This window comes from Hirundo rustica, chromosome 2 (genome assembly GCF_015227805.2).
Source record: "Hirundo rustica isolate bHirRus1 chromosome 2, bHirRus1.pri.v3, whole genome shotgun sequence".
NCBI lineage: Eukaryota > Metazoa > Chordata > Aves > Passeriformes > Hirundinidae > Hirundo > Hirundo rustica.
Genome location: NC_053451.1, coordinates 99,909,989 through 99,936,225, shown reverse-complemented (window position 1 = coordinate 99,936,225; position 26,237 = coordinate 99,909,989). Strand labels below are relative to the sequence as shown.

At 39.5% G+C, this 26,237-nt stretch overlaps 1 protein-coding gene across 2 annotated transcripts; it reads right to left on the bottom strand.

The window, feature by feature from the left end:
* Positions 1-1,280: 1,280 nt before the first annotated feature.
* Positions 1,281-24,821, bottom strand: MSL3 (MSL complex subunit 3). Of its 2 annotated transcripts, none has more exons than XM_040055717.2 (13): positions 24,663-24,821; positions 22,746-22,828; positions 22,082-22,177; positions 21,442-21,542; positions 20,486-20,577; positions 19,601-19,723; positions 18,971-19,131; positions 16,928-17,086; positions 16,396-16,658; positions 15,899-16,008; positions 15,610-15,709; positions 15,069-15,153; positions 1,281-5,089 (listed from the first exon to the last, which is right to left on the bottom strand). In XM_040055717.2, exons 1-13 carry the CDS (start codon positions 24,759-24,761, stop codon positions 4,990-4,992), a joined length of 1,572 nt encoding a protein of 523 aa, XP_039911651.1. In that variant the 5' UTR covers positions 24,762-24,821; the 3' UTR covers positions 1,281-4,989. The 2 variants fall into 2 exon arrangements, with proteins under 2 accessions (XP_039911651.1, XP_039911652.1); XM_040055718.2 differs by lacking the exon at positions 24,663-24,821 and adding an exon at positions 24,092-24,237.
* Between the last annotated feature and the right edge of the window lie 1,416 nt (positions 24,822-26,237).

Genomic DNA, 26,237 nt, shown 5'->3' with positions numbered 1-26,237 from the left:
TTACTACATTCCATGGAATGCATTTTTAAAGGACTGTATTAGTGGTGGGATTTATCAATTTGCATCTGAGCATTGTTCATTCTGTTCATGCTGTTGCCCAGCTCACATGATCTAAGCAACCACTCCCAACTGACAGACAGCAGGAACAATGTGCACTTCATTTTCCCCCTCATTTCTTTTTTTAAGACAGATTTCTTTTCATCTTCGAGCACAAGTTTATACTTCACTGATTTTATTCAGCTTGCTATAATCTTTACCCTTAATGCAAAAAAGTCATCTGCTATGTGAGTTAGATGTGGAAAATACGTAATACATGCAATAGGGAGAATGCACTGAGTTAGATCTTAGTAAGCATCTACATCTGCCACTCAGTCATTGCTGATAACATTTTCCCCAAGCCATATATATTCCAAACTTTGGTTTAGGAGTTGGGGGGAAGGGGTATTGTCATTGAAGTAAAAAACACCAAAAAATGAGACAGAAATCCTGTAGTGTTTCTACCTCTGACTCTAGCAGTGTAGTAGTACTTGTATTCACTAATCTTATACAGAAAAAGCATGCACCTACACAAAAAGCAGAAAGTCCCTCCAAACCCGTTTCATAAGCAAGTGAAAAAGTTGACTATGTAAACACATCAAGGTTGTACCGATTGCGGTCAAATGCACAACATATGTAACACACCATCTAGAACTGTTGATCCTGGGAATCTCAAGACACTGAGCTGTTTTAACGTATAAAATGAAACAGGTATCTTGACCTGTTAATGTGATTAGGCGCCATCACAAAGATTCTACAGTAGACAGGACGAAAACATAACACATTTAGGCAAAGCTTGCTTGTGCTGTGGCTATTTGGCATTTTATACTTGAATTTAGACTAGCTTTGGTGTGCTCTGAAGTGCAATCTTGCTTTCTGCCTCTGTTATTGGTTAAGAAGTTAAAAGAGATCAGACATGCACCAGCCCAAAGTTCTCTGTCCAAAAGCTGTCAGCATTGTGTTTTCCTACAGCCAACTACCACAATAAAAGCTTGACTTGAGACTTGGCAAAAGGTAATAAATATTCCTTCCTTCCCCCTGCCTTGAGCAGCTTATTTCCACCCCAGTATACATATTCTTGGATGATATGCTAAAGATGGCAGTGGAAAAAATGTATAATTTTCACAAAATGAAGGATTTAATGTACACATATACATTTTAACTCCACTAACAATCTCCCTGGCATTCTTCCCAAATGTGTTGATAACACTTTTGATGATATGAACATGAAAAACAGTAACAGCTTATTTCCTATGAGCTTTTTATTTCTTCCTTGACTGCAGACACTTCTCTCAGAATAATCCAGAGCAAGGTTATCCTACACTAGTGTTTGACAAGTTCCCATCAAACATTCCTGACGTAACAGCTGACGACACATTTGCTGTTAGCCCACACCAAGTGTCAAGGGAAACCCTAACATGTACATAAGCTTGCTTTCTGAATGGGACATGGAACATATTCTTAATTAGCACTTGGTCACATTTGCATTCGTCATCTCAGTGAGAAAAGGACCCTCCATGAAAGCCTGAGCTTTGAAAAAGGAGCTTGAAAAACACAATAGCAAAATCAAAGGCAACATGGCAGTTCTAGACAGTGCACTTGAAAGAAATGTATGTTTTTCTTTTTTTCCTGAAGCATGATTGGTACAGGACCAAGCTTAAAATCAGGAACAGAAGAATATTGAAGATATAATCTGTTTATTCTTCTCTGGTAAACTTTATTGTCTATGCAAAGCATTTGACATAAGGTCAGTTTCATAGTCCTGTGGCACCATGTAAAGCTCCTCAGGCACCTTCCTGTGCCAAAGTCAGAGCAGGTACTGAAATGAGTCCTGTGAGTGCAGCCCAAGAGCCTTGGGCACACAAGTGGCCGCTCTCTTCCCACCCATCAGGTGCATCACCTGCTTCTACACACAGGCTGCAATTGTTCTCCTCTGCCTTTTCCCAAGACCAGTCATATCCAAAACCCGACATCACACCCACTGTAGGAGCACCCCACTCTTGAAGGGAAGTGCAGGACTCACCTTCAGCACAGAGACTTACCAGTGTAATTATGCACTGTAATTACACTGGGATAATTCCCTGAAATACACAAACAAAACTGCCTTCCCTTGGAAGCACATGTGACTCGTACAAACAGGTATGTTGGTATAAACTATCACTGCCCATTAACCTGCCTCCTCAGCTCAGCTCCTCTACTGCAGGGGACTGTCTCTGAAGTCTGCTGGCAGAGTTGCTCCTCTGAAGGCTCCCATAGCCTGCTTCAGTCAGGGTTTCTTCTTCCTCTAGCTAATCCATGCCATTTTGACTCAGTCAGGTTAGAAAACATGGTTAGAGTAACTCCTCAAAGAGCAACTAAATAATGACAAACAGTTAACTGCAACTTTCATCAGGTCAGATGGATGTGGATCCCATCAAGTATCTGATCAGTCAAGTACATTCAAAAAGTTCCTTCAGATTCACACTGGCTGCATGGCCACACTATCAAGCTTCCGTAGCCACAAGAACCCTTGAACTCTACATTCCAAGTGAATTTTGGGGCCCACTCTGGTAAGTCTCTATATATTTGAAGACTAGTAGAAACTGCCTCCTTTGAGCACTCTGTTTCAAGTCTTTGCAAGTCCACTGCTGCAGCTTGAATATTTTTTTTCAAAACCAGGTATAAAATTTTGAATGCCATAAATGAAGAGTGACAGTAAAGGGGGATGTCAAAGTTGCACATTACTGTAATTGAATACATAAACCTAAACTTTTGAAATTCAAATATATATTCAAATACAAAAGTTATATCAATTAGGATAGTGTCAAGAAATGCAAAGAGGTGCAACTTTGGAGAAAAGTTTTTGGTTTTTACGAGAGTAAGATAGTTTTCAATATTATATCCAACAGCAGCCTCAAGAGAATTTTATGAAAAATTCTGTCCACATAAACACTACACTATTACTGGACTACCAGAATTTTATCCCCCTCACATCTTTGGAGCATCTCCACAAGGCAACACCAACAGTACTCTTGACCCCTTGATGAAAAAAATTTTCATTTCAACAGTCACACAATAGGGTTTAAACTCCGTTCATAACTTGTCTTATAATAACAGATGCAAAAAATGGAACAAAACCAGCTTTGCCCTATTATACATGAGCATTCTTACAATAGGAAGGATCAACGTTGATGTTTCAGGCAGCATCCTTAGACAAATCTCACGTTAAACAGTATGTTCTTAATTTGTTGAATTGTCTTCTAGAGAAACAGCATTTAAACCTAGAATGAAAGACGTTGGCAAAATTTTGATGTACATGGATTCTGCTAGAGATTCAAGACTTCTGTCATTTGAGAATGATGAAAGCTTACAAATATGGGGTTTTCTTGGTACAAGAGAAACATGTTTTAAAAAGAGTAGTGCTACTGAATGGCAATTTTTAGAATTAGCAATCACCAAATCTGCATGCATCCATGCCAAACACTGGTTTAACAACTGAATTCAAGAGTTTTTCTAAAAAGGAGAACCTAAATTACTAAAACCTGGGTAATCCTTATCTGTTGAGTTCAAAAGCTTGACCACACCATAGAACTCTGAAAAAGTGACAATGAACATCAACAGCAGATTTTATACTTCTTTCGGCCTCTTAACCTAAGCTTGCCATTTATGTTTGAAAGATGATGCCTCCAAATTACTAGTTTCTGCAAATCTGTGAGCAAACTTGAGTTCTGCATTACAAGTGGAAGTTTTCTGAATGAAAAAGGATTAGAGTGATTAATGCAGTCTGTAAACCACAGTCCTGTTTTCTCTCAGTGCTTTTAAAATCTGTGTCTATCTTGATACAGGCAAGTATTTTGAAGGCCAGTGTTCTAAGTCCTCCATGTGCTTTCAATGACAAGAATTATGTTTCAATTAATTTCTACTGAATGTGTTGTCACATTTGTAGGAACTCGGTTCTCACTGAACTTCTATTTCCAGAGCCAAGTGTCTAAAACAGTCTAAAGAGACATCCTTCAAATCTGCAGAAGAAAACCCAATGATACAGAAAGGGCTCCTCTCCATATGTTGTCAATGATCCCACCTCTTATTATACGCACACTCAGCACCCTTAAAAATACTAATTTAAGCACAAACAAGATGTTTTAGATAGTCAAAATCACACATCCACACAGCAGCCACTGTGAACTTTATTAAGAAAAGAAGTGTTTGCCAATTAAACTGCAATGACTTCACTGACTTTCCCATTTACTTGTAGAAAATCAGTTCTTTCATAATGGCTCTGGAAATCATTTATTGCCAGGTAAATCCCGAATCCCCGGCAGTGTACGGTCTGCTTGGAACCTTGTCAGCTTTACCATGAAAGGTCTATATACACCTTTGCAAAATGCAAAGTCAGCAACACATCTTTCATTCAAGCAACAAAGCTATTTTTGAGGCAGATGTCACACTAGCCAAATAGCAAAGCCACCTTTATATTAAGCAATCCTTTCTATCATGACAGTTCCACAAATGAAATGTAATTTGTGAGGAAAACAATCCATAAGATACCAGTCACAAATTCTCTTCATGTAACTGTTTAGTCAAGTCTTATTTCTCACGCAGGAGAGGCTGAATTACAATGGAACAATAGCATGGTGATTTATCTTCATGAAAATGTCCTGTTGCCAATGCATCTGCTTTTGCCTCCTTTGCTTTTTATTACTCTGTGTAGTCCTGTGCAGTAAAGTCAGAACAAGGCTTCTTCATTCATCTGGAGTCAGATTTATATCCAGTCCTCTAAGTGACTCACACCACAGTCTATAGACATCTCTGAAAAGTAGTTCTCCATTCCTAAGTAATCCAACCATCACAAAGATATTTTCCAATGTCTTCAACTCCAGAAGTTGTTTTAATTCCTTTTTCATCTTGTAGCCATGTAGCAGAATAGCATTGTCATGGGCTATGTATAGTAGGATTTAATCCTTATTAACAGCTTCAGTAGATTGCCCGAGGATTTTTAGTACTGTAGTAGGCTTCACATGCAGCTACATAAGCAGATTCTGGGAAGAAATCATCATGGTATTCTGCTAAAAACCTGAGAAGAAAGGACACACACACACACACACACACACAAAAAAAAAAACCAAAAAAACACCAGATTATGAAACATTTAAGAGAAAAGCTATTTCTCAAATTAGTTATTTAAGCTCTGCAAAAGTACAGCCTGCGAATTAAGAATTATTACTCTTTGAAATTTGGCATACAAAGGATTTGCCCTATTTTTTACAAGCACAACATAGCCTTCCCCTATCATTCTGAACTCCAACAAGCATTAAAAATATTCCCCAAGCTCAATAACAAAACAAAATTTAAAAATCCAAAAGTTAAAGCTACACTCAGAAAAAAAGAATTCAAAGAAATAGCACAGAAGGAAAAAAAAAAGTTGAGATCTTTTTGCAGCTTCTGTAAGTTACCTGCTCAGCACACTGTTTTCATCTATGTCCAAACCAGTATATTCAGTTATCACTGTGTCAGTATCTTATACAAATAGCCAGGAGCCATTAAGTCAAACTATATCTTTTAAGGGAAGTAAAGCTATAATTTTTTTATATGGTTTATGTGCCTCTGCATTTAAGGTCTCCATCTTTCAGGAGTACCTGTTTTAAATATGGATTTCAATGACAAAACACAACCTCAGCAAACTCAGTTCCTTAATTTTGTATTTGTGCAAGATTCAAACCACCAAGCACCCAATATTTTATGATGTTTTCCTGCTCTGCTAACACACAACTGTTTCCTTGGTTTTCATTTCAAAATGAAAATAAACAGTGCTGCTACAAACACCACTAACAAACAACTAAAATTACTATAAGCTCTCTGCTCCTTCCTTTGATTCCAAAGACATTGGTTATATAAATGGAGGCAAAAAGGCAAAATTGGTTATTAAACTCAAGATTACAATCAAGCTGTACTTCAGAAAAAAACACAGGCCTTCAAAAATACCTGGATATTAAAGTCAGCATCAATGAACATGGCAGAATGCTAGATACATGTGTTAAGAGTGGGAAACAAAAGAAACAACAGAAAAAATGTCATTTACAGGATCTGTGTTTTCTCAAGAAACAGTGGCTGGGGTGATGACTTCAGTATTGGAAGCTGAAAATATCAGTTCTGCATAGCCAATACTTTGGACATAGAAAGTCCAAATGAAAAAAAAAAGTTCAGGTGAATGCCATAAAAACTACAGGCCTTCTCCAATTTCACTCACCGCTGTACTGCCTGAACTAAGCATGTCCTTTGATCTAAAGAGAGCCAAAGCACCAAAGAACACTGGCAAAAGCCTCTAAATAAAGCACTTTAATTAAATAAGAAATATATTAATTCCTCAGAGCTCATAGAAAATGGTGACAATATAAAATTGCAGATAAATGAAAAAGGGTTGATTTTCCCCACACAGCCCCCAATCCTTGCACTTGAACACGGGCATCAAACAAGTGCTGGAGGAATAACTAGTTACATCCTAGTAATTCTAGAAAAAGCAGCGAGAAATAAGGACTCCTAGAAGAAATCAATCCTTCATGCTGTCACCGCTAATTTAGAAGGCACATTGTCAACTTCTTCCATCCTTATTTCACAGCAGCTCTGTAATTAACAGCATACAGAGGGGCCTAAACGGTTTCTGATGTAAAATGTTTCCAACCACTAAAAAAGAATACTGAAATTATATCAATTTAGAAGCTAATAAAATATCCAAGTCATCAACTGCTATGACCTCTGACTTTAGTTAGCTACAAATCCCTCTCTAGGATGAAGGGTTGGTATGAAGCAAGTAGGGAAAAGTCTAAAACTTAACAGACTCAACCCTAACTTTGAATGTACTTAGATTGTATATGGCTAGGATGAGTCACAAGTGGTATTTAATTAGTAATTCTTCATTAACATACACTAATGACTCCAAGACATTAAAAAATTACAGAGGCTGAAGAAAATCTTAGCGTCTTTGGAATATGTTCAACAAAACACTGTACTAAGAGCTAGATCATACAAGGGAGCAGGTTTTAAAATAACCTTCCAATGCATTTGGGTAGCTGACCCAAGAATTTTAACGGCAGGTAATAGGAAACAGGCTCACTTTCTCTTCCAAATTTCCTGACTTTTGCTTAAATCATCAGTCATATATGCCAGTTTGGCACATGCTACAGTGACAACTGGTATAGATGAGAAATTTTAGCTGAGATGCCACAGCCACAGCTCAAAAAAACCAGGCAGAATGCACACATATTCAAATATACATCTCCCTGTTCTTCATGTAAGTTATGAAAAGTAAAATACACCAGAGCTAGCAAACACAAATTATTTTATGCAGAGAAGTAGGAGAAAACAACTGAAAGAATGTAGAGGCCCAGGGGCCCACCACCAGGACAATTATGCCTCAACCCTGGAGGGACCGATGCAACCGCGCAGAAACACCCCTAGAGATTAAGGGTAAGGAAAACCTTCCTCCCACGGGCCTTTGCAGCCACATATTAATATCCCTTAGGTTTCATTGTTCTATTGGTTTGTTAAGTTTATGTCACCCTGTTCAGCCCCCGTTCACCATAGATACACCCCTCCTAGAATGTTATTCCTTCCCTTGAACCCCACTGGCTCTGTGTTGCCGCAGCACCCCATCCCCGTTACCCTGCTGGTTCCCCCTGGTTCCTATTTACCCCTCTGCAGGACTTCTCCCTATCCCTATTGGCCCTTGACCCTCAGATCCGCACCATTTGTCTCATTTATAACCCTGTGCCCACGGGCCCCTCTTCGTCCCCGTCCCTGAACCCCTCGGCTATTCCTGCTCACGTTCGTGAGTGAACACTCTTCGGCCATGCACACGAGAGCCCGTCTCCTCGCCACTTCCTTAATGCCCTTCCAGCCGCGCCCCCGCAGTCCCGCGCTCCCGGGCTCACAGGCGAGAGTCGCTCTTCAGGACCGGCAACCGCGCCCACGTCTCAACAAAGGAACGAAGTCAGCTTCGGTCCCAGCCCCTTCTCTAGCTGTACACAAAGAGCAGGGGCCCTTCCGAAGCTGTCTTCTATTCAAAAGACATCACATTGCAGAAGGCTGGCACAGAAATATTAGGAGTCTCCTAAGACTTTTGCCTACTGGATATTTCACTATTGCTTTGCTCTCGGACAAGCTAAACCAGCACCAAGATCAATTACACTGTTACCTGCAAGTCGTGAGCCGAGATTTAAAGACAGAGGGAGCTGTAATTAGCAGATCAGAAAGCACATTGCTATGTGTGATAGCACATTGCTATCAAACTGTTCAGAAATTGTTTCATTATTTTTTACTTACAAATCTGATCAATTCAGTCACCTGTTGCATTACTGCCTTTTTTCATTTTTGTACTTTTTATGGAGCTGATATGCATACATCTACACAGTGAGACTGCTGATGAGCAACCAAATTCTGGGATGCACAGTCACACTGATTTGAGATCGCATGCATTTTTCATCATGAACGTACTCAAACACAAACTCATGCTTAGAGCACAGAGGTAACACGGTACAATGAAGCTATTTTCCTCCCTATCACAGGTTCCTAGAAGGGCAACACTTCAGACAGGTCTATAGGGGATGGAGACAAGAGAAAAATAACAACTTAGGTAACTTAGGAATTCTTCAAGCTATGTTCTGGTCTTCAGGTGTGGGTGTTTTTCAGCAAGTAATAGCTTCACAAATACACTACCATCTGACTGATTTATACAGGCAGATCTACCAAAAAAAAAATAACTGAATTATCACTATCCACATTAGAAGGCCATTTGACACATGTCATGAATGTATCTCAAAGAGTCACTGAATTAGTATGAGTTTTAAGAGCATCCTCTGGTGAGCCTTGTCTTGACACCACCGACACAACTTATTACCAGAAGTCTCTGAATGAAGAAAAAAACCTCTTTAAAACATCAGCTATCATCACATGAATAAACTTAGGGACAGCCCAGAAAGGTGAAAACGACAAAGAAAAGAAAACCTTAGGTTTTACAAAGACGTCCTCAGCCATTAAGGTATTATAAGACAGAGTCCAAGGGAAAAATTTCCAGGAAGGTGACTTTACACACTTCTACTATGGAGTTTTAAAAGGTAAGCAGATGCTCTGATGAGATCAGTGACCTGATCTAGATGAGTTTGAAAGGCTACTGTACTGATCCATCTAAATTTGCTAGAAGACCATTATGGGGTCCTAAATCCATGACTCACTTCATCAAAAGAAATGTCATTTGCAGACTAAGAAGTTACCTCATCTCTGACACTACTACTCAAATGCAGTATTTGAAAACTAAAAGGCACTGGGTTCACAAAAATAACATATGCCACCATGTGACCCTCACCTCTTCCAAATTTTAGGCCTGTCTCCACCTGGAAAGCTGTTCAGGGCAAAAGAAGACAAACCATAAACCCCCTGCAGTCAATAGAAGAAGCAAATTGAAGTTTCAGATGTTTATTCTAATACCCAATGTCTCAGGAATCATGCTAAACAGGCCTGTTTCCTTGACTGGACTCTTGTCACCCACTGATATACAGAAAGTGAGATCATATTCCTTGGCCTTTTAAGAGAAAGCGTGGAGAACCCTGAAGATGCCAAGCTACTGTTATAACATTTCCAAGAGTCAGACTGAGTAAGAATGAAATTTTCCCAAAGACCTTTTGGGAAAACAGTCCTACAAGAGCTCAATACCAGAGTCCTTGGTTTGTCTTTAGGGTGAAGACCTGCATGTGGCCAGGTCAACACAGGTCCCTAGAGCTGCCTTCTCACCAAGCTACCATAACACATTTAAAGTATTTGGGGCAACCTCTCAATTTGGGTACGTGACCCAAACCTCAGCTACTGACTAGGAATATGCTCAGTTCAAATTCCCAGGCACCTGATGATTTGGAAAGCAGAAGGAAGAGAAGCAATCCACATGATGAGTTTCAGGAACAGTTTTTGGCCACACAACAAAACTTGAGTCAAGGACAGTAAGCACCAATGAGTACATTCTGAGACCAAGCAGCCAGCAAAGCCCACTGAAAGAATGTGCACAGTACCAGGTACCCACTAAGAAGCATTCAACCTAAAGGTGCCAAAAGCTTGAGAGGGCCCAAAATGGCAATTACCTTTCTACCCATTCAATTAACACAGGAAAGCCCAAAAAACTGGTAGTAATGCCCTAAAATACAGCACTGTGCAGAGACAATTCCTTCAGTTCAGTGTTTCAAAATCCAGAAAAAAAATGCTGCTTTACATGTTTGTGCACTCTAAATCCACATCTCCATTTATACCCAAACTTGATTTTCTCATGTTTAGGTTCCAATTCTATTAAGTTTTCCAGTGTGTCATAACCAAGTAACTGGTTATTTCAAAAAATTAAGAGAAAAAAACCCAGTATAATTCAACAATATTAATCAGTTAATAATACAACGTAAGAGACACTGGGACAATTGCATTCTTTTCCATCTTTCAGAACTTGATTTTTAATTACTTGCCCTTTTGCAGCTGAAGTCACAATGACTCACAATGAGCAGGAACTATTACAAAGCAACTCTGCCTAACTACAGATGTCTTCTAATCCATTCACCATGTACAAAGCTCAATATTTTCATCCACAGACACAAATAGCCTCTCATAATTGTACATTAGCACAGACTAGTGGTGATAATTCAACACTGCAGTTATATATAATAAAATTACTACACTCAAAATGTGCTGTCAGCACCAGAGATCTATTTCTTAAGGTTACTTGAAACAACTTGTCATCTTTGTATATACACATTTTATTATCAGAATCCTCTAATTTGGTCACATTTTGATTTGGCTTCCTTCTCAGAAAAGCACAACAGTATCAAAATATTTTTCTACCCATGAAGCAGAGTGACACAACAGATACAAGCAGATTTTAGAGCATTGGGGGAGAAGAAAAAAAAAAAAAAAAAGACATCTAAGCTTAAAGGTAACACTGAGTTTGAAATACCTGTGGGTTTTTAACAAAACTAAAATATTTGATTGTTAGCTCTCAATAATCTGAAATAATACATCAGCCTCATCTGAAAAAAAAACTTATTAGAAATTTTAGAAGCAATATTTTAGAAATATTTCATCACTTATTCATTCTTATGCATTTCATCAAAGTCAAAATATCTGTCTGCGCCTTTCTGTACCACTTCATTTTGCCTTTTTTCCTAAAACGCAAATGACATTCTCTGGAATTACCTCAGTGAAGATGGGTCTTGCCCTTGTAAAAACAGACATACTGTATCCTCCTAACTTTTAAGTAGCACCTATTGGTTAACAGACCTGGGAGAAGCCTCTGATTCCAAAAGAATCTTCCAAACCAAGGCTGTGTGAAAATTAATGGAAAGAGCAAAACAGAAACAGGCACCTTCCTGCCAGTCAGCTCTCATCAATGACTCAACCTTTGGAGGCATGTTAGGCACCTTACAATGCCAGGAAACTGGAATAGAGCATATGCAGCACTTTATTTCAAAAGCGGTGAAATGATGGATTTAGTTTAAAGCTAGTACTTCCTCTTTCTCTAAAGCTATTAAGAGGCAAGAGGATTAAATCAGGGGTCTTTCACTAGTCCAATTTCCAATTAGCACCAGTTAAAGCATTAGCTTCCACTGCTTGGTCCTGAAGAATAAATGCAAACTAAGTGAAATTCAGTGAAACCAACTGGTGAGTCTCTTTTAGACTGCAAGTACTATGAATTATTTTAGAAATAATTTAAGATTCAGAGTTTTGTACTTAATTTGAAAAACTGATTTTCTTCTGCAAATTCTGTTACTGAGAAATCAACTTTCATGTTCTCCATGAAGAATTTTCATTTTGCACACTTGTAGAAAGCTGGACTAAGCACAGAGGGTAGAGCTTCCACTTAACAAGGAAATCAAAAAGATGCATTTCATACATTCCTTAAAAATATATGGTGTCTGGGAAATTGAGAAAAATCTTGTCTAGCAGCAGTCTGAGGTCATGACTGGAAAATATTATCCATGTAGCATCTCAAAGCTAATTTAATGCATCTATCATGTCCTAAACTCAAGACAAGCTTCGAGAAAAAGTATTACATTACATAAGACTCAGTTTCTCACCCCACTGGAGATTAGGAGTACAAATGGTAAACTGTAAATTTTGGCCACAAAATCATAATTCAAGATTTAATCAGTATCTATGCAAGAACTAAATCAGTTGTGTATTGCATGAAAGTTTTATTTACGAATACATAAACTACTCATGCTTGGACTACTCTACCTAGACATCAAAGAAGAATCAGGACTAGTTTTATTAATGCAAGCAGTACATCAGTCCTTTGTCTGCTATTAGAGAAATAAAGAAAAAGAGAGTACTTCAGCTTTTCACTCAAGAGCAGTTCACTAAAAAAAAAAAATAAATTAAGCAGTCCTAAGTAAACTGGCTGCTCTTACCTAATACATATAGACCTTGTAGGGAAGTTCTTAATGTTCAAAAGTTAAGCCAGAACTGAGATAAAATATTTATAATAAACATCCATTAATCCTTTCATTCCCAAAAAGAAAAAGAAAGCGAAAACTGAAGAACTAGCACTGATCCCTAAGATTTTTAGCTTTTTGTATTTTTCATGTATTTGCAGCTTTGTAGATTGCTAAAGCATGGCTGTAGTTTCTAGTATTTTTCCTATCTTTCTTCCTTCCATTTGGAAATGATAAGCTAACCTTATAAACACATTCCTAAATATTGTTTAGTCTTATTTCACGAAGAGCACCAACTACACAGGCATTCTGTTTTTCAACCAAAGTCTGGACCAGACATAAAAAAAAGTGGGGCAAACGAAACCTCTGGACTGCTTTGAGTGGGGCAGGACCCCAGGGATTATTACCTAACCAACTAACCTTTTAATTGGACAGTATATGGTAAGTATACTAATTGACTAACCCTATAAAATTTGTACAATTACTATACCACTTGAGATTTTCACCATATTTTGTACCTGAAAGCTTTCAAGTAATGGTTTGCTTTTATATTCACTCTAATATTGTTGTTCTATTTTCCAGGCATCAGTACAAGATGTCACCTCAAACTCAAGTTTTCTTGTGACTAGAAACAGACAATGCAGAACTATTTCTGTGATAAAAAGCAAGCATGAGCAAGCGTCTAGAAAATGTAATTGTTTGTCCACTTTCAATGACAAGCAACACAAAGAAATAAATATCCAAATGAAAAACTTTTCACAGCACCATGTGAATACATGTTGAGAAAAAAAAATCTAGTAATTTGAACTGGTTTCTGTTGCCCAGTAGCATAGCTGACAAGGAAAGTAGACTAAGACAAGTATTTATTACAAAGCTACCTAAGATCAAATGCTTCCTACAGCAGTAACTGTAACTTTGAAGCTTTCCTGACACTGTCAAAAAATAATGTGCTTAGAAAACCACAGCCTTCAAATATTTTATTGTAGCAGATATGTGATATCCACATTATGCCTGCTTTGTGGGTCTCATTGTGGTTTAGTTGTAGCCTGGCCTCAAGGACTAAGGCACACTGCTGGTTAAGTGTGTTCTAAAAGAAATGCAGGCTGTGTATTTGAAGAATTCTCTACCACAACACAAAGCATGGAAAGGGGGAACTACTGAGAGATTTGCTTCAAAAGCACAGTTCTATCTCCCCTAAAAATGCTGACATGAAAAGATTATTTATTTTTATTTCTATTTATAGATGACTACACATTTCAATGAGATGCTCAGATAGAAGAGTAGAACACATATAGATACTATCACTAGAAATTTCAGTTCCCTTACGCAACCCTTTCTCAATAAGCAACCTTTATTGTATGGGGCATGCTTCTCCTTTTGTCTATTCTACTCCACCAAAGCTTATCCATAGAACGGATATGAAAATACAGTATTAAAGACACTAAAGAACAGAGATCTGCTCTGATCAATACCGAAGAATCTGAACAGGCAAAGGTCTGATAAAAACTGATCTGATCCACAGTGAGTTAAGCTAAGAAATATTCACTTCAAGCAAAAACAGTCTTCCAACAATGACCTCTAATTCTGTCCTGTTTAATTTAAAGGTGTTTTGAATGCCAACAAGGATCTGACAAAAGAGATGCAAAATGGAATCAGTAAAACTTGACTAACTGCTCCCAGAGAACTACTGTGTATGGTAGAAACTTTGACATTGGAAACATCTTCTATTTTCAATAGGCAATTAAAGTTAAAGCATTTAAAAGCTTTCTTCTCCCTGACCTCTAATGTAAGGGTTTTTTTATGCTGGTGTAATACTACATTACCGTTCCCTAAGTGGCTACTTAAGTCACTGACCAAATTTAAGTCACAAATTCCATCTGTTTCATTACCATCTACAACATCTGAAAGTTTTCCTTGGCAATTTTATTTCCCAGTGTACTGACATTGCACAACACAGTGTCAACACTAGATATCTAACCACATCCTCAATGTCATGCAGAAATACTAATTACAGTACCCAATAAACCAACCTGATCATGGTGCAGGTACGACCTTACTGATTCCAGTGGTGGAGCTAGTGTGTGTCTACAAACCACTGCACTCCATCACAGAGAAATCTTTCTGTTCAAAGCTCAGTTAAGACAGACATTTAAGAAACTACCATAATTAAAAACACATTTTAAAGCACAAGCTTCTCCCCCTGCTAACATTGATACAGCATCAAAACTCTCAAGATCATGCTCTAAAAAAATACCAATGCAATGCAGACTTTGCATTTCTTCAAAAAACATGCTACTTAACCAAGTCAGACTTGTCATTCTATATATATATCAATAAACTTTCACACTTCAGTTCTATATCAATACGTTTATCAAAATTCAAAGTAGAAATTTCAGTTTCCCTTCAACTGGAATTGAAGAATAAAACATCTTATATTCATTTTTACTCAAATTGCTATTGTTAAAATGGCATACTAATTTTATCATAGTCTTGTAGTTATGGAAAATGAGTATCTTATTTTAAACCCTTTTGCCATTCCACGACATTTAGATCTCTGTAACAATAGAAACACTGCTGTGGTACATTGTGTCACATTACCTCAGAAACATCTCGAAGTGTTTTACTAAAGCCTTTAAGTTTTTCTCAGGAAAGGACATCTTCCCCAGTATTTCTGGTAGTTTTACTGTGAATAAAAGAAATAATGTTTATACCTCTTCTTGTAAATGCAGCTTCAAATTATTTTTATCCAGAATATATATAGTCTATATGTATTCTATACAGAAAAGAATATAAAAACTCCTCACCACAGACCTCACTTTTCCTTGCAAGCTACTTTCAACCTTTCAAAGCCTTACTAAATAGAAACATGCTGAGAAAGTGAATGCTGCTGGGTTTAATGATGTTTGATAGTGTACTGGAAGTAATGCTACTTTGCTTTTCTTAAATGAAGGCTTACAGAGCCAATAAAAGCTAACCAAATCTATGAATAGCCTAAAAGTCCCAAATAGATTAAAATGTACATTCCTCCAAGAACAAAAATAAATGTAATAAAGCAAACAGAAAAATCACACAGATATCAGCACTGGAAAAAAAAAAATAAAGCAACTTTGATTGAGCAGAGAATTTCACATCAGTTTACCAAACATCCTCAGCAAATGTTGAGATCCATAGATATACGAGGGGGGTGGTGGTTGGTCACTTGGTGGATAATTCTCTGGCATCAATTTCCAGGACAAAACCTACACATAAAATTTGAAAATACTGGTTATGAAAACTTAATAACACCATAAATAATTTCGTTTGTACAGAACTTCAAATTCAAAGATGAAATAAGTAATACCAACAAATCTTTTCTTACATAGCCCTACTCTGAGATCCACAAAACTTTTAATCATTGAATCTAGGACAGTAACATGAAAATCTGTTACCTCATTCAATTCATTGTTTCTTCTACCTTCAAAGCCAGTAAACACCGTGCTCCCTTCTTTGCTAGGAGTCAAAGTTATAGGTGAAGACGACCCGCTATGGACAGGGGTTTCTTCAAAACAAAAGGAAAAACAAAACAAACCAGAAAAAATTTACTACTTGCAAACTACTACTTGGAACTAAAGCCATTAAATGCATCTAAGGCCTGCTGCTAAAATGCTTGAAGTCTTAAACACTGAAATTCAATAAAGGCTATCCTAAAATAGACTCTCAGAAAAGCAGCTCATTGCATTCTGTAGAAAAATAAACCAAAGTATATTGCTCACTGACAATATTGCTTTGCATTTCTCTCTGGTAACAAGGCCTCAGAGTTAAAGAATTGATACAAAAAGTACTGACTTCCCACTTCTATCATTCAGTTCACAGTCCACGCAGCATTAAAAAAAAGAACAGAACTTTATACTCTGTTTAGACCACCAACACAAAGAGAAAAACCCACTTTTTTCCAGGTGCAAGAAGAGCTTTGGCATAGAGGCCGGGGTCTCGAGGTGCCGCCGCTTAGGTTGCGGGGACGCGCTGCTCTCTGACAACCTGTCACAGTTGGAGCTGTGGCGCGTCGAACGCCTCAGCGACTGCAGGATCTCGGGTTCAGCTTTTCGCCTTTTCGGCGTGGCTGGCTCCCCTGTGGTGGGCTGGCTGTCAGTCGACTGAGGCGTGGGCGGATTCAGCAGAGGAGGGCTTGGGGAAAGTTCCTCCTGATTCCTAGGAAATTAAGGCAGCTTTACACAATTGAGAGGTCAGGGCTCTACCCACGAAAGCCCACAAAAGAAATTCTTCCAGTTTCACAGATCCTATTGAACACTTATTCAGGTAAGACAGTCTCCTCCTAATAACTATTAAAGTGATGAGGCCTATTAAATACTATTTTCCAGAAGTATACTTATCTTCAAATTAAAGTAAAAAAAAAAATGAATACCACATTCTCCTACCTTTTGAGATAAGCAGTATTAAACTTCTTATATCTAACCTACCTGTTAGTATTTGTTGAGTTTTCTTTGATAGGAAGAAAGAATTTTGATGAAGTCACTTTCTTAAATTGAGCTTGTTCATAAGGATAGAGCAAAATTAATGGAAGTGTGAAGTCAAAGGTTATTCTCAGCCCATCCACCATCTCTTTACATAACTCGACACTACAGGGGAAAAAAATTATGAATTTCAAAGCTGCATGGCAAAATTTTTCAACATAGTTGTACAAAACTGCTCTTCAATACAGTCCATTAACATCATAACTACAATATGCTGATTCAATCACTAAGTAACGATAAGCAATTAAAAACACACTTAAAGAGATGGCGATTGCTCTTGTTAACTTCAGAAACAAATTTTTAAGAGGTCTGCTTCATAACCTCAAACAAAATCACACAGCTGTTCTGTTGTATTACTATTCACTAAATTAATAACATCTACTGTAGAGTAAATAAAGCTAGTCAGATGTTTTTCAGGTAAACATTATTTTGGTTTTGCAAATTGAATATGCTGAAAAAAGAGGCATCGGCCAGAACAAGTAAGTACTCAACAGACTGAATCTCTGTCTAAAAGGCAAAAGCAGAATTTGACCTATAGCCACTAAGATGCAGTTAATGCTGTGCTCAAGAGATATCCAGTGAACCAACAAAACCAGATACGTTTGTACTGGAGAGCAGTGTCCAATGGTCTGCTCTGGTAATCAGAGCACTACATTTGGAGGCTACCAGCTCTTTCAGTTCCAGGTCTGTGTAAAAGACTTACAACGTTAGGTGAGGAGTACATGAGCTATTACAAGTAGAAGCAAGAACACAGAGTGTAGCACACCTGCAACACCTCTCACCTTTGTGAAGGTATTCCCCTCTCATGTTTCAAGTGCACATATGTGTACGGTAACAGAATTTGATTCTGCCAAAATGACCCATGTTAGAAATTCCAAACCTCCAGTATTTCATTCCACCTACTAAAACTACTGCACATGAATTGAGCCAGGGGACCATCATGTGCAGAAATTCTATAAATCCAAGAAAGTCAATAACCTTCAATGTTAGAGCAGTAAGGGAAATACAATGAAGATGTCAGCTGAATCTCTCCTACTTAATGATGACAAACTATACCTTTTCTCTTTTTTTACTAAAGCACTGTTTTTATTGAGGAAGTTACTTAAACATAAACCTGCAAAAATTGTAATGTGTAAAACCTTCTGCTCATATTTCTAGTATTTCATCTAACCTTTTGTTTGGGAGATTATACTACAAAGGACAGTAAGTGTCAGTCTCAAAAAATGAATGACATCAACATAAAATAAGACACATTGGCTAAAATATTGCAAGGAATAGCATAATTACACACCACTGAAATAGAACACTAACACAAGTCAGGATTTCTCTTTGATAAAATAACCAAGCTTTCCCCTCATTATACTTAGATAGAAGCAGTCTCATCTAATATCAAAAATCTTTAACATAAAAAAATTCCTAAAACAATCAAAAACCACCACACTGTAAACATGCATGGTTAGCGCATTTGTAACATAGTAAAAGAACACACAGCTCAACTGAGAAAAGAGACACCATCAATTTCAATGAATCAGTTTCCCTACATACTGACTCTAGGATTTAAGATCATGTGTCCATTTAAAACAAACAAAAAACTTGCACTTGAAATTCTTTATACGTGTTTCCATTAATCCTTTTAAAACTTGAACCTGATCAAGTTTATTTAAGCAGAGCATTCTTATATCAGCTATTAAATTCTTCACACTGACAACAGCAATGCATTCTTCCAAATGGATCTTGATATTTGTAAGAACTTACAGGATAAAACAGGGTATCGATACTTTTGCATAATAACTTTTCAGAGTATAGGGACTCTCTCACTCATTAACAAATTATCGGTGTTACCCTACTATAGTAATCTGTAAAATACTTTCAGCCCTGTAAATAGATATATATCATGGTAGAAGCTCACAGAAGTGAACAGCCATAAAACAGAACACAGAATGCAAGGTCATTTTTCTTGTGACAATAGGACTAGTAAAGATGACTTACTTCTTCTCTGGTGGCACATAATGAAGATTCATATTAGCATGTGGAGTCATCTGATGGTGCCGAGACCTTTCGTTGGCTGAAAAAGCAGCATTGATTGCAAAGTGTTTTACATATGACTCCAAGATGGTTATTATATTTGTCTGGCAAGGAAGCTTCACTAGCTGAAAAAGAAACAACAAATTAATGTCTTATAAAAACAGTAAGCATACCAAGTTAGAATAGGAGCTTGTAATGTACCAACTAATTTAGTAAATGTCTATAGCATAAAGCAAATTCAGGACTGTATAATTTCAACCCTTAAACTGCATTGTTTATCAACATCAGAAGAAACAAGAAACATGGTCAGATTAATGAGTCTGTGGCATTTCCAGCTTTCAAAAGCAATCTACATGTTAAAGCACAACAGGTACCAACACTACACTCTTAAATATGACAAGCCACAGGTACAGCTATAGAGAAGTCTACTCCCTACACTCCTTGTATTCTTCCTTGCCCAATCTGAGCTCAACATGAAGCTAAAAAGGTGAAGTTAAAAACCTCCACGGTTGTATAAACAAAAACTGCTTTTGACATCCTCCTCACACCCCCATGCACCTTCAAGTCCCAACTTTTCCAGCTTTTATTTCATACCCTTTTTCTTCTATTAATATAGTAGCAGTCTTCCTCAAGCTTCTTTTTCAAGACTTCAGGAATTTCTATGCTTATTGCTCTTTCTTCCATGTCCCTTTTTGTATGAATGTCTTGTTCTTCTTTCTACAACAGATCAGTGAAAGAAAACATTATACTGGTTGTGAAAAAAGAACTTCAGTAGTAAAGATACAAGTGGATAATAGCCTCAATGTAAACTATTAAACATTACTGCTCTGGAAAGCATCTGCAAATTAATTTTTTTAAACTTTTCTTTTTAAATTTAGCATTCTCTTAAGTATTTAAAAAAAAAAAAAAAAAACAACCAACAAAACACACCAGAAATTTGTTAGGTGTTGCTGCTTCAGATCACCCACACTGTAGTGGTTAAATGCTACACATTTTCAGATTGATCGTTTACAGTAGGGAGGAAAAAAAAAAAAAAGTTTTTTTTCTTGAAAACAATCCTCTCTACATTTTAACTTAAGATCAGGGTTGACATGACTGTCTCACAGTAAAGACAAGTACAAGACAAACATCCTGCTGCTATTAGGGTTTGTCCAACCTGCATAGACAAGTAAATTTTTACAGCACCCACAAAAGTGGCAAATCTAGTATCCTACATTTTCTCTACGTAAGCCTTTTGTGTAGCATGAGAGGAAAAGAAACAAATGTGTATTTTTAGCATTATATCATATAGTTCTACAAGAAAATGACATTGCATAATTTTCAAAATCTCAACTACAATAAACACCAGAAATAACAAAATTATGCTTTTAATTCCAGCTAAATTACCAGATGTGGCCTATATTTCATCTACTTCACTTTTTCCAGAGTTTCTAGTGCAGATGTTTAAATTCTGTTAACTTAAGGAACACACAAAAATACCATTTCTGTCCTCTCATCTATGTCACTTTCTTCACTTTTTATTTCTTCATCTGTTCCTTCATCACTGTCATCAGAAGAAGAACTACTTATAGCTGCATAAAAGAGATTTCACATATTTACTATTACATTGCAGAGGTTATGACCAATCATTTTTTCAAAGCAAAAACCACCAAAACACAAAAAACCCAACCCACTAAAAAACCACAACCAGCTTGTTATATTTAATGAGGATGAATAATTCTAACTGAATTAAACATGCATTACTTACAGCCCACTACAAATGTTTTAAACGTGTAAGATGAGTTCACAGGAAGTATTCTTGCATCCTCTTAATTGAAAAACACTCACTTTTAAAAGCTCCCTACACTTCTGAGCACAAACATTTTCATTGGACTTTAGTTCTGCACAGGCAATTAACATATTAATCATTCAATCAAAAGGCATGAATCTGTGCAGCAACAGTTCCCAGAACATCAGTTAAGTGCCAGCCAATGTTCCTGCTAGCTTTCACATCATAAAGGAAAATGAAGGAAATTAAAGATCTGGCTTGCAAGTAAAATCAGCCAGTCAGCTGACAAGAAACAGACTTTTGTGTGAGGTAGACTGGGGAAAAGAAATAATCTTATTGCACTCAAAAATACACTAACACTAGAAGAGAAACGTTGTGTTTCCTAACATCAGACGAAGAAAACTGAGGGCTTCTCACACCTATTAACATTAAAGAAAACAGCATTAAGCTCTGAAATCACTGATTAGAATAGTTGTGTAGAAGAGATGCAAGGAGAAGCCTCTGGAATACAAGAAAACAGATATTCTAACTTAACAAAGTTAAGGCATATGACTGCCCCTGTATATTTCAGATAGGACCATGATACTCTCACGGCAAGTGACATCATGCACTTCTCCTCCAGGTCAAAGCATCCCATCAGTTAACCAAAGGATGAAAACAAGCTCACAGTTTTCGCTACTCTCATCATTCTCTTCAGCAGGAAGGCTTTTTAACACAGAGTCAACACCAGGCAGCCTGCAACGTCTCTTCTTTCTTCCCTTTCTTCTCCTACAGAACAGAAAATGGTTCACTGACATTTGAGTAATATTTCATTCATTTCTCCTAGCTCATTCGATTATGTGCAAATGCACAGGAAACCTATGTTTGAGTTATTTTCATTAATTAATGCTGGAACCATTTGAGAGTGGATACCCTAATGTCTGTACATTACCTCATATCATGTTCTCAAGCAGATCCTCAAGCCATGGTCAACCAATATTAATTAGATGATTGCCTTTGGCTCAAGAATACTTCAGGCTCTCCTAAAGTATTTTGCAAGTACATTTCTTTGGGAAGATGCAGATCCAATACACAGGCATTTCACAGCAATAGTTCAGAATAACATAGTTACTGAGTTTGTCTTTCAGAGTGTTGATAACAATTCACAGATCTCTAGCTTAGAATAGCTCTCTAGAATGCACTGGCTGTACTATGTACATATCTACCACCTACAGCATGAGCCCAGATGCCAAGCTCAGTTGTAGACACCTGGATTTATCTGTCTGAAAATGAATCTCATTTATTTTGAGGCCAAAAGGATTTCTTACATGCGAGCCACAGCCTTCCGTGCCAATTTACGCTGTAATCTGCGGTTTTCGTCTGTATCCCGAAGAACATGATCTTCAGCTGCCCATCTATCCCAGCTAAGGACAGGTCAAAAGAAAATAAAAAATGAGCATGAATATATGCCACTCATGATTACCAATGAATTAATATACTTTAAATCTACAAAGGACACACAATGTCATTCAGAAGCAACATCTGCATCACAAGGTTTGCACTCTGCTCTGTTTGCATGGCTTTGGCTGTGATGTTGCCATTTAAAATCCCTCAAGCTTTGATTTCACCTGCAATAGCACTTCTAGCACTGACACAAACTATCAATCACAGACACGGCACTCACGTACTGGCCTTGATAATCAAACAATCCAGAGCATAATTTAATAAAGCATAAACATTTATCAATGGAAACTTAGGTGCCATAAATATATGCTACAGGCAAATATCCCATAAGGTTTAAACTCACGTCTATCAAACTGATTCACTGAAATTTATGGATACAGACCATTGTCAACATGAGCAAGTATATTAAAGGCATTCACAAAAATACTCCCACAAACATTGGTCCTTTCATATTCTGTGCAAAGCCTGTCTTTGCAGAAAAAAATGGAAAAAAATGGAAGAACTGAAACCACACATGTAGGTTCTTACCTTCTGTTCCAACCGTTAAAATGGATCAGATATTCTGGAATTTTTCTGCCTTTGTCATCTTTTCCAACAACAATATCAACAATCTGAAACAAATATTGAATAGTACATATTAAAAAACTTGAGAGAAAGTAAGCCTTTGGCTATTTAGAAAGTTTATGCACAAAGAAAGAAAAGAAAATTAAACAGGCTTGTTATTTTGCCAGTTAATACTGACAGGAACAGAAGATCAGGATTATATTAAATGATCAGAAAACCTAGCTTTCTTGTTGACTACTCCTAACATTGCAGACTGCTCACCATCTTTGTCCTATCCTCAAATGCCCCATGCTTTCAAGACAGACAAGGGAGACATCCAATAGTGCAGTAGCACAGTATGAATATGCAGATTTGGGTTGCTAACACTTTCTCCCCTGTACTGTCTCCTCAAGCCCTCTAAGCAGGAAACACAGTTCTCCATACATAAACCTCAGAAATACTGCTCTGTTGAACATCACAGACTCTCAGAAACAAAGCATTAACAGGCTTTGGGAATATCTCAACCTTTGTTTTCTTCTATTTTCAGGAATGTTCAGTGGCTAGTCTGAAAGGGCCTGCACCTCAGAAGAAAAAGATGTGGTGCCTGCACTTGAGTGGCTTTCAATAGATCATATATCAGTACTTAGGCTACAGTGATGCTTTATTTTGGGAGTCCAGAATTTAGAAACTATTGATGAATTCACAGACAGTTACGCTGTTTAGGATACTCAACATTAAAAAGAAAAGGTATTATGCATTTTTGTACTCAGGTTTATAGGGGTAGCAGCTACAGCTGCCAGTTGTTAGGACATGAGTAAGTGTACAAACAAAAGGGCAGCCCAAAACATTACAGTACGGTGGCATTCGTAATCAAAGATATTTGAGAAACACACACAAGCACAACTAGTAAACCTGCAGCAAAAAGCACTAATTTCATCAAGAATACAGTTACAACACTTCCTTTTTTATCCCTCTCTGTAACAAAAAACCCCAATACTGTTTCCAAGTCGGACACAGATGATTTAGGATTGAAAAATAATCTTGTGCACCAATGATACCCTAAAACAACACTGTATTTACATAAAGCTCTATCATTACTCTTAAGGCAATACTAAGGCCTTAGGTAAGGCCTAAATGAGGCAGTCACCTCTGAGCGCATCACCTACGGCCCTGCATACTATCCTGTTTCTGCATGCTCCCGTGTACCAGCGGTACCACTTAAACCTTTCTGAAACGCAGAAGGGCGGGCAGTAAGCGTGGGAAAGCGTGAGGGGAAATAAACCCAGCTACGCTACCAAACTGCAGGGGCGGCAATAAGACTTCAGAATTACTTTGCAGGTGTTGAGGGACGTGCGTCCGACACTTCCAGAGCGGCCCGGCGGCTCCGCCGTCTACCTGCCGCGACAGGCAGGCCCCGAGAGCGCGGGCCCCATGGCGGGGAAGGCCCAGAGGCTCGCAAACAGCTGCTACGCGCACCCCGCACCCCCGGGGCTCCCGTGGGTCCCACCGGGGGACCGGCCTGAGCCGCCCGCAGGGAGCAATAAGGGAGGGAGGACAGGCACGGCGGGGACGGCACCGCCTCGCCTCGTCTCCCTGTCCCGCGGCGGCCCCCGCCCCGCGGCCTCCCCGCCTGCTCCCCCCCTCCCCGGAACCGGTGCCCGTTTCCCGCAACAAGTGCGGCTGCCGGCGGAACCTCCTCCTCCCCCCGCCGCCTCGCCGGCCGGGCCCACAGCCGCTTCCCGCGCCGCCTCCCGCCCGGGGGCGCGCGCAGCGCCCGGCGAGAGCGGCAACGGGAGAGAGGAGCCGTAACGGGAGCGGGCGGGCCGCGCGCCGGCCCCGCCCCGCGCCCTCCCGCCCGGGGAGACGCGGGAGGGGGAGGCAGGAGCGCGCGCGGCCGGTCACCTTGGCATCATAGAGCACTTTGGCTTTGGTGGGGTCGGGCTCGAAGCAGAGAACTCTCTCTCCCCGGTGGAACTTAAATTTCATTCCCCGCGAGGTCATTTGTTCATCATGGCGCAAAGGAGAGGAGCCCCGCCCGCTCCCGCGGGGAGGCGCCGCGGACGGCCCGGCCCCGCCCCGCCCCCGGCTCCTCCGGCGGGGGCGGGCGGCCGGGACCGAGCGGGGATGCAGCGCCCGGCTTCCGCTGCCCTCTGTGGGGGAGCGGCGTTCGGCCCCGGGCAGCGCGGGGACGGGCCCGCCCGCCTGTGCCTGCCCGTGGCCGTGCCCGCCCCGCCGGTCACGAGGGGTGCGCGGTGCGGGATGCGGGAGCCGGCGGCGGGAGGGGCGGCGGCGGCGTGGGGGACGCGGGAGCCGGGCGGAGAGGCGGCCGCCTGCCCTGGGCCAGGGGAGTCCCTGCAGGAGGCGAGAGCTCCCGGCCGTGGCGGCGGTGCTCCAGCGCCGTGGGAGCCGGGGCGTGCGCTGGACCTGTGCCTGCCAGCGGAGCGGGGTGGGGGAGAGGGTTAAGTGCACCCCGAGAACAACAGCTGTCCTTATCTCTGCTGCTGCTGCTGCCTCTAAACATCAGTAGACATTCCTCACCCTCTTTCCCACGTTCTCTGCTAAGCGGTTGAACCGCCCCTACTCCCGAGGTGGCTTTGTGTACATTGTAACATGTAAGGTTTGTTTTGTTCTCCGTCCTTCTTCCAGCCTGCCTTCAGGAAAATAAAACCAGAAATAAATAGGGTGTTGGGACTAGAAACCCAATCCGCTGTTTAATTCCAGATTCTACAAGCACACATAGAGCGCAGATAATCAAAATCAATACACAGCTTTCTTGCTAGTTTACGCTGACTGATGCCTGGAAGGGACCTCACAGGGTTCAGCCAGGGGAACACTGCCGTTTCCCACACGATGTTATTAGATGCTCCCTCGGGCTGTTGCAGTTTTTATGCCAGTTCTGGATTTCTTATTTACACAAGACCATAACAGGGCTGGGAGGCCTGGGTTTAGCCAGCCTTGGGGAAAGACTTGTAATTATTTAGTGTTTCTGAAGTTGTTTTTCTGTGGAAGCTGTTCAGGAGATGGATGACTCTAGATTATGCAACTGAGCATACACTAGTTTGGTGCTAAGGGGAAGAGGATTTTAAATCCTCATATCTTTTTTTTCCCAGTCATTGAGGCTGATAGCAAAGCTGGGAGCTCTAAGGAATACCATGGGAAAGAACATGGAGTTCTAGTGTACTACCAGAAAGTTTCTGAAGGTAAAAAGTGATAGAGGGTACCAAGAAAACAAGATTCTGAGAAGATGACTGCTCCTTGGGATAGGATGGACTTAGTACTTAATTTCTTTTGATTCAAAATGTACATATTTTTATAGTGGAAATGGTAGGAAAAGCCTGTAAACTTGCTGCTGAGACTGGATGGAGTGAGAGAAGCCAATTGATGCAACAGAGTGAGAGAAAATTAAGGAAGTGTTCCTGAAAGTGTTCACAGCCCACTGATGCTAAGATTAGGAAACAGGCTCCAAAAGTGCAAGGA

Excerpts from the sequence above, each read along its gene's own strand:
- MSL3 (XM_040055717.2), bottom strand. The coding sequence starts at position 24,761 with ATGACCTCGCGGGGAATGAAATTTAAGTTCCACCGGGGAGAGAGAGTT. Across the intron at positions 22,178-22,745 it reads TTTAACGGTTGGAACAGAAG|CTGGGATAGATGGGCAGCTG; the intron begins GTAAGAACCTAC and ends ACCTGTCCTTAG. Across the intron at positions 15,710-15,898 it reads GAAACAATGAATTGAATGAG|GTTTTGTCCTGGAAATTGAT; the intron begins GTAACAGATTTT and ends TTTTATGTGTAG.